The following is a 12156-nucleotide window of genomic DNA, read 5'->3' on the forward strand; positions in this document are numbered from 1 at the left end:
TTAGTTTTGGTAACACCTCTTGCAGTATGCATACATTTGTAGTTGTTGTACATGGTTAAAAAATAATAATAATAATAAAAAATCTGACTGTTTGCATTTTTCAGTAAACACATGTAGCTTCTATTTTGGATGTGTGTTCGTAAATCTCACAGTAACAAATCAAATCAATGTATTCAATTTCCAGCTAATCCATTTCAGTAACCATTGATTCATAAAACAAGAAGAAACACATATTTTGTTTTCCAGCCACTGTAAAAAGCAACTGTTCCCTGACCGGGAATCGAACCCGGGCCGCGGCGGTGAGAGCGCCGAATCCTAACCACTAGACCACCAGGGAGCGTTGTGTGCGCGTGCGCTAGAACTCGAAATGACCTGTCTATTGATGTGAACGCGTAAGATCCTGATTTTCAGGGCCGGTAGGGTTGTGGTAGGTGTATACGTTAATAAACCATAACTTTACAGTAGCATTTTTCGTTGCGGAATTGTACTATCCACTGTTTTAGTGGGAGGTAGGAAAATCTGACAGCGTAGGACAAATCGACAGAACACCGGCCCGAGGCATAAGCGAACTAAGCGGCTGCTTGGGGCCCCCTTTTTTTTTTACAATTAAATAACTTAAACAAGTGATATAAATGCACTGTGTGTTCGTAATTAGCACAATGACAATCAATGTATTCACGCTAATCCATTTCAGTAACCCTTGATTCTTAATACAAGAAGAAATAGATATTTTGTTTTCTATCGACTGTAAAAAGGAACTGTTCCCTGACCGGGAATCGAACCCGGGCCGCGGCGGTGAGAGCGCCGAATCCTAACCACTAGACCACCAGGGAGCGCTGTGTGCGTATCTCATAACTGAACACATGACCAGTCACTCCTGATTTATGGGCGCAGGATACATCCTGTTTTTACCATGATTCGGCTACTCTTATATCATTAGATTGTCTAAACGGAGTGTTCTCCCCTTTATTCATTTTCTTCATTAGCTCCAAAACTTTGGAATTCTCTACCGATTGAGATTAGGCAAGCTAAATCTTTTGGTATTTTCAAATCACAGCTTAAAACTCATTTTTTTAGGTTTGCTTTTAATTGATCTATTGTCCTTTATGTTTATTTTACAGTGTATTACGTCTTTTTGTGTGCTGTATTTTCTTTCTTCTTTGTTGTTTTAATCGTTTCTGTACAGCGCTTTGAGATGTACATTTAAAGGCGCTATAGAAAATAAAGGTTATTATTATTATTATATTATTATTCTCATAATATGTCAGTGCACAGTCCTATTATTGTTGTCCAAGTTGTTTAGCACCATGCCCTCAATATGTAACGTTATTTACGTAACCGGTTTAATCCCCAATTTCGTCCCGTACATGAATATCCAAATATTATTATATAATATTTTGTCATAATAATATTGTCATTAGTAAGCCGTTGAAACAGTCAATCTTTTTTTTTTTGGGGGGGGGGGGGGGGGGGTGAAACATTTTATGGTCAGGATAATGTGAGTATAGGCTAAAGAAATATATTTCAAGTTATATATCTTAGTCCAGCTATTTTAAACAGTTTGGTCACATTCACATTCCTACACCCCCTTCTCTGGTCAGATGGAGAAGGAAAGAAAGGCAGTGAATTTGGGGAAATGGGTGTGGAGCACTGAAGTGAGACAAAGAGGGGCTCGAATCTCCTTTATGATACATTCAACTAGAATAAAGCGGAAAAAAAAACTATCACAGAGTAAGTCTGTATCACTTGATTTCTTGATATATATATATAGTATATTAATGCAAATTAAAAAAATGACATAATGAGATTTTTTTCCCGCCAATGTTTTTTTTTATATATATTTTCATTTTAACTACTGCATACTTTTTATATAGCCTACCTGCTTATCAACACTTAAATGCAAACACACTGCTATTTATAAATAGCGTAAATAAAATATATCGCTATTTGCACAGTGCAAATAACAGACTGCTAAATAACGCTATTTTACTCAGTGTATATAGAAGTGAATTACACATGAAATACAAGTTTATTTGAGGGATTCTCATTTCCCATAGAAGTGAATGTGCCAAGATAACGTGTGTGTGGTTTGTGTACAATATCACCACGTCAAATCATGTTAAAAATGACCCTTAAACCGTCTCATGCATTAGTATTGAGGAAACAACACAGTGTGGTAATTGCAGGTTTGCAGGCGCTTTTGACTAATCGGCTGGAATAAAACGTAAACACATTCCTCATCACGATTCTCAGTTGGTCCATAACACTGTTACCTGCTAGATAGATGGGGGACACAGTGCTTCAGTAAAATGTAATCAAGTTTGTAATCTAAATAACTCAGTAAAAAAGCATGTAATATAGTTAAAGTCGGTTTAAAAGGCTTTGAAAACTTGTGTTTATTTTTTTGCTGGCCCCTTGCATCAAAAATTGGTAGTAGCCTAAGCCTTATAATCAAGTGACCCGTAGTTGTGTCTTGTCTGCTGGCTTAGATGGGAAGAGCACATGATTAACTTGTACAATTAAAATTTGGTCCTTTACAGCCAAGTTCCATTGAGAGCAGTTTGGTTGTTTTAGCTGAAGTGTGAACTGTGATTCTCACAGAATCAAAACAATTATTAAAACTGTATATTTATTTGTTACCTTCGGTGTGAATAACACTTAACTCCACTGGGTTCCACAGACTAAAGTTGGATGAGTAAGAAACAATATGATTTGTTTTGTGAGCTTTTGCTTTAAAAGTCATCTTGTTCATTAAATCAGAGAAGGAGTGTGTTACAGTAAGTATTTTCAGACCCGTGTTGCTTCTGTTGTTTCCCTGAGCTATTAATGGGGTAGTTCACCCTGAAATTAAAATTCTGTCGTCATTTACTCACCCTCAATTTGTACTTAGTTATTTGCCAAATAGTTGCTGGTAGCCATTGACTGCAGTAGTATGGAAAATACAATGTAAGTAAATGGCTACCAGGAACTGTTTGGTTACCAACATTGGAAATATTTTCTCTTGAGTTCAGCAGAAAAGAAAAGCATTTGTACAGGTTTGGAACACCATGCGTCTGAGTAAATAAAACCACTCAGTGCACATCTCTCATGTTTTGTTTTGTTTTCTGGATTAGTACGTAATGGTTTTGTAACGAAGGCATGAATGCACGCTGCACATTTTAATAAAACCAATGCAGTGCAGCAAACATGCCACATAGTTCCTTGGTAAAGTGTCGACCTCCTAAACGGGACACATGTTCAAACAAACGGCTGAAACGCTGCTCTTAGCATATAGCGTGCCTTGTTGATCCAGAAGGTTCTTCTGCTTCTCTTTTTTATTTGCAGAGTCACCAGAAGGACACACATCGTTCATCCAATAACTTCTCCAATCATGCTTCAGCTGGTCTTGAAGACTTCCCGTGTCACATGGGTGCGTTTTTCCGCTCTGGTGTTCACTTGTGTGGCGTTTAGCGCGGTATCTTATGGAGGGTTGATCACCGGCGGCGTGGCCGACTGGAGCATCTTCTGCTGGGCTTTCAGCTTCGCCGGGACGCTGCTGGTTTTGGTGGTGGAGCTCATGGGTCTCCAGTCTCGTGCCACTGTGTCCTGGATCGACTTCCCTGGTGCTTTCGCCTGCTATGCCTTGCCTTTTTGCCTGTCAGCGTCTATCATCTTCCCACTGTACTTCCTGAAGGGTGAAGCGAGGCAGGACGAGGTGCGAGACCACCGGATCGCCTCCTCTGTCTCCTCCTGCCTGGCCACCGTGGCTTATTTCATCGAGGTGAGTCTGACACGAGCACAACTGGCTGAATTCGCCACCCAGTACATGGTGAAGGTCCCTGGCCTGGTGAAGGTTTGCGAGACGTTTGTGGCCAGTGTCATATTCGTGTTTGTGAGCGACCCCGTCTCGTATGACAGTCACTGGGCTCTGAAGTGGTGCATGGCTGTGTACTGCATCTGTTTCATGATTTCGGCGGCCATCGTGGTGATGTGCGGCGCTGGATGCACCGGGTGGATGTCATTCGACCGCTTCCTCTCCTTCTACAGTCTGTTGGCGGCCGTCATGTACCTCACTGCCACTATCATTTGGCCGGTCTTTAATTTTGACAGCCGTTTTTCGAGAAGCTCAAGCCGACCGGACTACTGCCGAAACAGTCACGGTTTGTGTCCGTGGGATAAACTGGTGGTCGTAGCCGTTCTCACCGCTCTTAACTTCCTGATCTACCTCACAGATCTGGTGTATTCTGTCCGAATGCTGCTTGTCAGGGAGTGAGAGAGCAAACAGTCATTGTTTCCTGAACATTGATGAAATCTACACACTCAGAAATAAAGGTACAAAAGCTGTCACTGGGGTGGTACATTTTCAAAAGGCACACTTTTGTTCCTATTAGGTACTAATATGTACACTTTATGGACCCATTAGGTACAAAATGTGCCTTTTGAAAAGGTAATGCCCCAGTGACAGCTTTTGTACCTTTATTTCTGAGAGTGTAGTGATGCACCGATGTATCGGCCACCGATAATTATCGGCTGATTTTTCCTCAATATCCAACCATTGGCATATCGGCCATATAAAGAAAAGGCTGATTTAACAAACCGAGGGTTTATGAATTAACTGAAGGCACTGAGCTGTATAATGTCTGTTGTGTAATCCTAGCGCTGCTGTCTGCACTTTAATGTTAATCAAATAGCAAAAGATCGCACACTATTCTTGACTAAATAACTTTTGTAACTTTCGTAAGTGTATGGACCTCACTTGAATGATGTGTTACTGCCTTAACTGATGTTTTATTAAGTTTATTGCTTACTTTATCACTCAAAAAAAAACAAAAAAAAAACATAAGAGCTAAACAAAACTCAGTTTGAGAAGTGCACATTAAACGTGCTCTCTCCATTGCATTATCATCAACATACAGTGAATTACACAAAACACCCATTGCAACTAACAGTTAACAAATATATACCTCGTGCCTTTTTGGGGGGTGCTTAATAAACTGACAAACTTTTAATCTGAAGAACTGTGTGCTTTCAGTACCCATGTTTGTCACCTGTAAGTGTTGTGGAAGGCAGACAGGGCCAAAAGTCTTTAAATTGAATGTGTGGAATTGGACCACAGTAACATGGCCATTTTGAATTTGTCTCTGCATGTGTATGAAATCGCTGAAAAACTAAAATTGTATTTTGTACTAACATTCGAATTTAAAATGCATAATTTCAGTAGGGTGAAGAAAAGGCCACAAGAGGGAGCATCGAGATAAATATTACTAATGCACTTTAGATATAAAGCCATCACCAGGTGGAACCAAATGGAAATATGTATTAATTAAAAATAAATTAATCTCTTTTATACATGTCACAATAACATCAAAATCCTGGAACTTTAGATTAAATACTAAAACAAATTCTGCTGTAGGAAACCTATGGACAACCTTTTTGATTACTGAGCATCAGATGTGTGAAGGGGTTTTTCCTCTCTGACAAATCACACAGATGCATTATAGATAAAGACACAGATAAAGATCATATTACAGCAGACAAAATTAATATTTTATGGCCAACATGTTGTAGATTAATATTTTTTTGGGAAATTTTTTAAGCCGAACTGTTGTAAGTCATGCAGGTCTTCTTATGATGCTCAACTTTGGGAAGACCTTCAGGAGGACTGAAAGAAGTGAATCATGACATATCAGCTAAAAGAATGGCTTCTGTAATCAAAAACAATGGAGAAACAAACTAAATATTAATAGCAGGTTACATTTATTATTTGTATTGATATAAATGCATTTACATTTTCAGTATGCTCTTTGTTATACTATGCATTTGTTGTTGTTGTTGCAATAAATCCCATATTCCATGATATGTTGGAAATTGCTTTATTGCCAAATAACTGTCATTTAAACCAAATGTAGTGTCTTATTTTTTCCCCCAATAGAACATACTCCTACTCCGTATATTTTTATTGTTTAACTGAAACTAGTGTTATTAAAAGCAAATATTGTGCAAAAATCCCCTCCGTAGATCACTTTTGGCCACTATATTTACTGTATTGGCCAAATAAATGTGTTGGGACTAAAAGTTACGGTTATCTGCATCTACAGATTTCCACATAAACTTCACCCATGGCACAAAAACTGCTTTCTGGAAACCCTGCCCAGGCCAGTTTCCACCAGTTCTACAGCATGTTTGTGAAAGTGTTGACAAAATGTATATATGTAAACTTATCTAACTCCCCTCACCGCAGTCTCTTGATATTTAACACATGACAGCAGAAGACTGAGAGCTCAGATCACTGTAAGTTGTGTCTATATTCTTTCAGATTTACTTATTGTGTTATTTTCATGATGTCGTTGGCTTACATTTACATTTTTGTGGTTTGCAGAGTGTATTTTGCTGAATAGGGTCTATAACATGACAACGATGAGTGATAAGACACATTTATGGACACCAATTATGCAAACAAAGAAGCTTCTGTGTTATGAAAAATCTCTATATTTCCATTATTTCAGTGTTCACCATCAGACAAGGACAATGGCAGGTATGATGAAGTGTCACCTATACTGAGTCTGCTGTTACAGTACATTATCAATAAGTAAAACTCAGGATGAATGGGGAACATTAGCAATTGGCTAATAACATGTGTCTTCTTTTAACAGCCAAACCATCTCATGACATTGTAGGAGCGATGGCAGGGATAGTGATCGGTGGAAGTCTGGCCTTTACAGTCTGTTGTTTTCAACTCTGGTTTTTATTGGTGGATCCAAATCACAAAGTTTGAACATCTGTGTCCATTAGGCGCCTGGCCAGTTTTCCTGGTTCTCTTTCTTCTACTGTTTCCGTTTGTAGGAGCAGCTGTAGGGTTTGTCATTGGATTGGACGCCGCACACGAAGCTCATTCGGTGTATGATGCCTTGATCAGGACAATCGTTTGCAACTTTGAGATGGCAATACATTTGATTGAGAATGTTCACCATGTAAAAGCAGATAAATATGTTAAATTACGCAGACCAAATTAATCAAAAATATTTGTACGACCAAAAGTATCAAAAGTCATTGAGCTGTAGTCTGTAATTTACAGTACAAACCTTATGGTGATCAACAGGAAAATATGATTCAATAATGCGAATAGAGTTCATAGAGTTCAAGAAAATAGTGTCTTTGTTAATTCAGTTCCGTTGTAAAGATCATCATTTAATTATTATTTTAATTTGGCTATAAAGCAGTTCTGGAGAAAACAGTGATGTCTGAGTTTGAGTTTATTAGACATAAAAAGTGACAATACAAATGCATTGCACTGCTTTGTCAAAGATAACACAATAAAGTAAAAATACTTATTTCCATTGTAGTCCCTAATATTATAAGAATATAATTTTCCTGACGACAGAACATTTATGGCATTTTTTACATTCAAACACAGACCATAGAAACATAACTACAGTTATCCAAATCAAATTTAAAACAGCCTATCTTAAAAAATTGTTTCACTCTATTACTAAAACCCTAATAATGACATCATCCTCATGTTAGTATCAAGTCATTGTGAAAAAAAGTGTTTAACCATACATTTTTTATTTATTTCGCTTCCGAGTATTAACATGTAATTATCATCTTTTTCTGCATTTGTCTTTTTTTATTTTTTACTTCTGTTTTATTCCTGCCTATAGTCGGTCAGCAAAAATCAGAAATGATTTATTCTGTATCCAGATATTCAAAGGAACAAATAAAAATCGAAAATGAATAAATGAAAATGCTGTGAATTATAGTCTTCCAATCAATGGAATAAACTTATACTTGTAACGAATCATCACTAGACGGGGAATCCATTTTGCAGGCTTTAATGAATAACTCGTGGTCGTACAGGCAGGGATCAGAACCAGCAAACACAATAGTAGAGATAACCAGAATCGTCGTCAAACACAGGCAAAAGATCGGGGTAGCAAGCAATATTCAGAGTCCAATAAACAATCCAAGGTCAAGAGGCAGGCAGCAATGGTTCAAGAGACGATAGACAAACAGAACTGGTAAACAGGAAATCAAACACGGGAAATAACGCTTGGAAATGTCAGCCGGAGCAAAACAAGACTTCGCGTTAAACTGATGTGGTTGTGCAGCTTATATAGCAGTACTCATGAGCTGCACCTGTGTGGTGATCAGAGTCCAATGCACGGGGTAGATGGGAAGTGTAGTTTTGAGTGAGTGCGTGAGTGTCAATATTCCGGAGATGGAGCCCTCTGCTGGCCAGTAGGGGGAATCACGGGGTTCGTCTCCGTGACAGAGCCCCCTCCCTGCGAGCGACTCCTGGCGCGAGATGGTAGACGACGTCGGGGTCAACCGCGTGGTCGAGGGGCCGGTCTCTCCGGATGTAACCGATGAAACTCAGTGATGAGGTTGGGGTCTAGTATGTCGTCAGCATTGACCCAGGATTGTTCCTCCGGACCGTACCCCTCCCAGTCGACCAGATACTGCAGGATGCGTCCCCGACGTCTGGAGTTAAGAAGTTCTCGCACCTGGTAAGTTTCCTCAGTCTCAATCTGGACGGGCTGGGGACTCTGCTCACGGGACCTCCCCTCTCCCTCTTCTCCAGGGGCAACAGCGGGCTTGAGCAAAGATACATGAAACGTGGGAGAAATGCGATAGGTGTCAGGTAATGCAAGACGGAATGAAACAGGAGTGATCTGATGTGTGATTTTGAATGGACCCACGTACCTTGGACTCAACTTCTTGCAGGGTAGTCGAAGACGGAGATCTCGGGTAGAGAGCCACACCCATTGACCTGGTTGGTATACAGGCCCAGGACGCCGACGGTGGTCAGCATGTTCCTTTTGATGACGGATGGCTCATTGAAGGTGTACATGGGCTTGGTTCCAAGTCTCCTCACTACGTTGCAGCCAGTCCGTGACGGCGGGTACGTCGGTGGGTTCCCCGGACCAGGGAAACATGGGGGGTTGATAGCCTAGGATGCATTTAAAGGGGGTGATTCCAGTAGCTGGCTTGACCAGAGAGTTCTGTGCGTACTCAGCCCAAAGGAGGTACCGGGCCCAATCTTCTTGGTTGGAACTACAGTATGATCTCAGGAACCGGGTGAGTTCCTGATTGAGTCTTTCGACCTGACCGTTGGATTGAGGGTGGTAACCGGAGGTCAGGCTCACGTTTACATCGAGGGCTTGGAAGAAGGCTTTCCAGAGACGAGACGTGAACTGAGGGCCTCTATCGGAGACGATATCTTCAGGTAGTCCGTAGAGACGGAAGACCCAGTTACAGAGTAGTTCAGCAGTTTGCAGAGCAGTAGGCAGTTTGGGCAGGGGAATAAGGCGGCAGGCTTTGGAGAATCGATCAATCACAGTCAGAACGACAGTGTTACCTTGAGAGACAGGTAGGTCAGTGATAAAGTCTATTGCAATGTGGGACCAAGGTCGTTGTGGGATAGGGAGTGGTTGGAGTAATCCGGCTGGCAGTTGGCGTGGAGTTTTGTGTGCATCACAGGTTTGGCATTGTTGGATGAAGGCAGTGGTGTCTTCAGGCAATGATTCCCACCAGAACCGGTTCTGAAGCAGATGAATGGTGGCCGTGATACCTGGGTGGCCGGATGCGGGCAGACAGTGCGTGTGGTTGAGTATTTGATCGCGTAGAGTGGGTGGTACGTAAACCTTATCAGGAGGGCAATGTTGAGAGTTGTGTTGCTGGATAAGCGTCATGATGTCCCATTGTACGGGTGCAATGATTACCTTGAAAGGGAGTATGGATTCAGGTTCGGATGAGATCTGTTCATCTTCGTGGATACGGGATAGCGCATCTGCCTTTGTGTTCTTGGAGCCCGGACGGTAGGTAACTGAAAAGTCGAATCGGGAGAAAAACAATGACCATCTTGCCTGCCTTGGATTGAGGCGCTTGGCTGAGCACAAATACTCAAGGTTCTTATGATCTGTTAGTACAGTGAAAGGAAAGTTTGCCCCCTCCAGCCAGTGTCTCCACTCCTCGAAGGCCGCCTTCATGGCGAGGAGTTCACGGTCCCCTACGTCGTAGTTACGTTCAGCAGCATTGAGTTTGCGGGAGTAAAAGGCACATGGGTGGAGTTTAGCGGTAGAACTCTGGCGTTGAGAGAGAATAGCCCCGATACCAGTGTTGGAGGCGTCCACTTCAACGAGAAACGGAAGAGATGGGTCAGGAAGGTGGAGTATGGGAGCAGTCACAAACCGTCTTTTTAGTTCTTGGAATGCTTGGAGGGCAGCCTCTGACCAGTGTAGCCGATGGGTTCCTTTTTTGACCATTGACGTGAGGGGACTGACCACAGAGCTGAAGTTTCTGATGAAACGGCGGTAGAAATTAGCAAACCCCAGAAAGCGTTGGAGTTCCTTTAGTGTTTTTGGTTCGGACCATTTGAGAACGGCGTTGACTTTGCTCTCATCCATGGCGACCCCCTCTGGACTGATGACGTACCCCAGGAAGGTGGTAGAGGTGGTATGGAATTCACACTTCTCCGCCTTGGCATAGAGTTGGTGTTCAATGAGTCGCTGCAGCACAGCCCTCACATGTTGGATATGTTCCTCCAGGGTATCTGAATAGATCAAGATATCGTCAATGTATACGATAACAGTCTTGTTTAACATGTCTCTGAAGATGTCATTGACAAATGATTGGAAAACCGAAGGACTATTGACCAGTCCAAACGGCATAACCCGGTATTCGTAGTGCCCATTGGTGGTTGAGAAAGCTGTTTTCCACTCGTCCCCCTCCCTAATGCGGATGAGGTTGTATGCGCAGCGCAAATCCAATTTGGTGTAGTATTGTGCAGTTCGTAGCTGTTCTAATGCAGAGGGCACCAGTGGAAGTGGATAGCGAAACTTTACCGTTATCTCGTTGAGACCTCGATAATCGATGCAAGGGCGCAAACCTCCATCCTTCTTACGGACAAAGAAGAAGCCAGCTGAAGCAGGAGAAGTGGACGGACGTATGAACCCCTTCTCCAGCTCCTCCTCAATGTACTTGGCCATAGCTTCTGACTCGGGTAATGATAATGGAAATACTCGGCCCCGGGGTGGTGAGGAACCTGGAATTAGATCAATGGCACAATCGTGACTGCGGTGTGGTGGTAATGTGTTTGCTTGTACCTTGCAGAAGGCGTTGGCGAGATCGTGATACTCCTTGGGCAGATTGGGAATGCTGGTGGACTCCGAGTCTAACGTGACGACTTGCACAGGCAAGGGAGAGATGGTCGGAAGGCATGATTTCTGACACTGGGTGCTCCATCTAAGAATTTTTCCCTCTCTCCACGATACATGAGGGTCATGCAGTCTGAACCAGGGCAAGCCCAAAATAAAAGGAGTGTTAGATACAGGGAGCACGTAGAATTGAATGGTTTCTTGATGTAGCAGACCGGTAAACATTAGCAGTTCTTGAGTGAGGTGAGTAATCAGTCCAGACCCCAAAGGGCGTCCATCTATTGTGGCTACAGACAAGGATTTGTACATGACATTAGAGAAATGTTATTCTTTTTGGCAAATTCTTCAGAGATAAAATTCCCAGCTGCTCCTGAGTCAAGTAGAGCAGTGGTAGCCACACGATCGTTGTTAGTCTTGATCACAAGAGGGACTGAGACACAGTTTAGGGGACTGACTGAATTTAAAGATGCACTCACTGATTTAGAAGTGCCAGAAGATCGACGTGACGGGCAAGTAATTCGTTGATGCCCCGGAGCGCCACAGTAGAGACAGAGTTGGTTAGATATGCGGCGGTGGCGTTCCTCAGCTGTCAGATGATAGGAGTTGATCTGCATGGGTTCCGTAGTTTCAGCGGATTGTGTTGTCGTAACGGGAAAGAGGCGTTGAGCGCTGACACGGCGGGAGCGTTGTAGATTGTCAATGGTGATAGTTAGCGAAATGAAATCATTCAGGGTTCTCCCCTCATCACGGCAAGCGAGTTCGGTTTGCAGTTCGTGATTAAGCCCCTTGCGAAATAATACTTTCAGCGTGTCACTCACCAATGACGTTTGAGCAGCCAGTGTACGGAAGTTCATGGCATATTCCGCTGATGTTAATTCTCCCTGCGACAACTCAAGCAGATGCTCACCCGCTCCTTTCCCCTCTCGGGGGTGATCAAACACCTCACGGAATCGCACCAGAAAGTCAGTGAAAGTGGTGAACGCTGTTCCATCCTCGCGCCATACAGCCGTTATCCATTCCA

The 12156-nt window shown here is 42.4% G+C and overlaps 1 protein-coding gene and 2 non-coding genes across 3 annotated transcripts; 1 reads left to right on the forward strand and 2 right to left on the reverse strand.

Annotated features, from left to right (window-relative positions):
• Positions 1–265: 265 nt before the first annotated feature.
• trnae-cuc (transfer RNA glutamic acid (anticodon CUC)) lies at positions 266–337 on the reverse strand. Its single transcript has one exon. It is a non-coding gene; the product is annotated as a tRNA-Glu (tRNA).
• Positions 338–761: 424 nt separating this feature from the next.
• Positions 762–833, reverse strand: trnae-cuc (transfer RNA glutamic acid (anticodon CUC)). Its single transcript has one exon. It is a non-coding gene; the product is annotated as a tRNA-Glu (tRNA).
• A 1112-nt stretch (positions 834–1945) lies between these two features.
• Positions 1946–5836, forward strand: LOC113096697 (myeloid-associated differentiation marker homolog). Its single transcript, XM_026262110.1, has one exon. It carries the CDS (start codon positions 3371–3373, stop codon positions 4250–4252), a length of 882 nt encoding a protein of 293 aa, XP_026117895.1. The 5' UTR covers positions 1946–3370; the 3' UTR covers positions 4253–5836.
• The last annotated feature ends 6320 nt before the right edge of the window (positions 5837–12156 follow it).

Source organism: Carassius auratus, unplaced genomic scaffold, assembly GCF_003368295.1.
Source record: "Carassius auratus strain Wakin unplaced genomic scaffold, ASM336829v1 scaf_tig00216014, whole genome shotgun sequence".
In the NCBI taxonomy this organism is placed as follows: domain Eukaryota; kingdom Metazoa; phylum Chordata; class Actinopteri; order Cypriniformes; family Cyprinidae; genus Carassius; species Carassius auratus.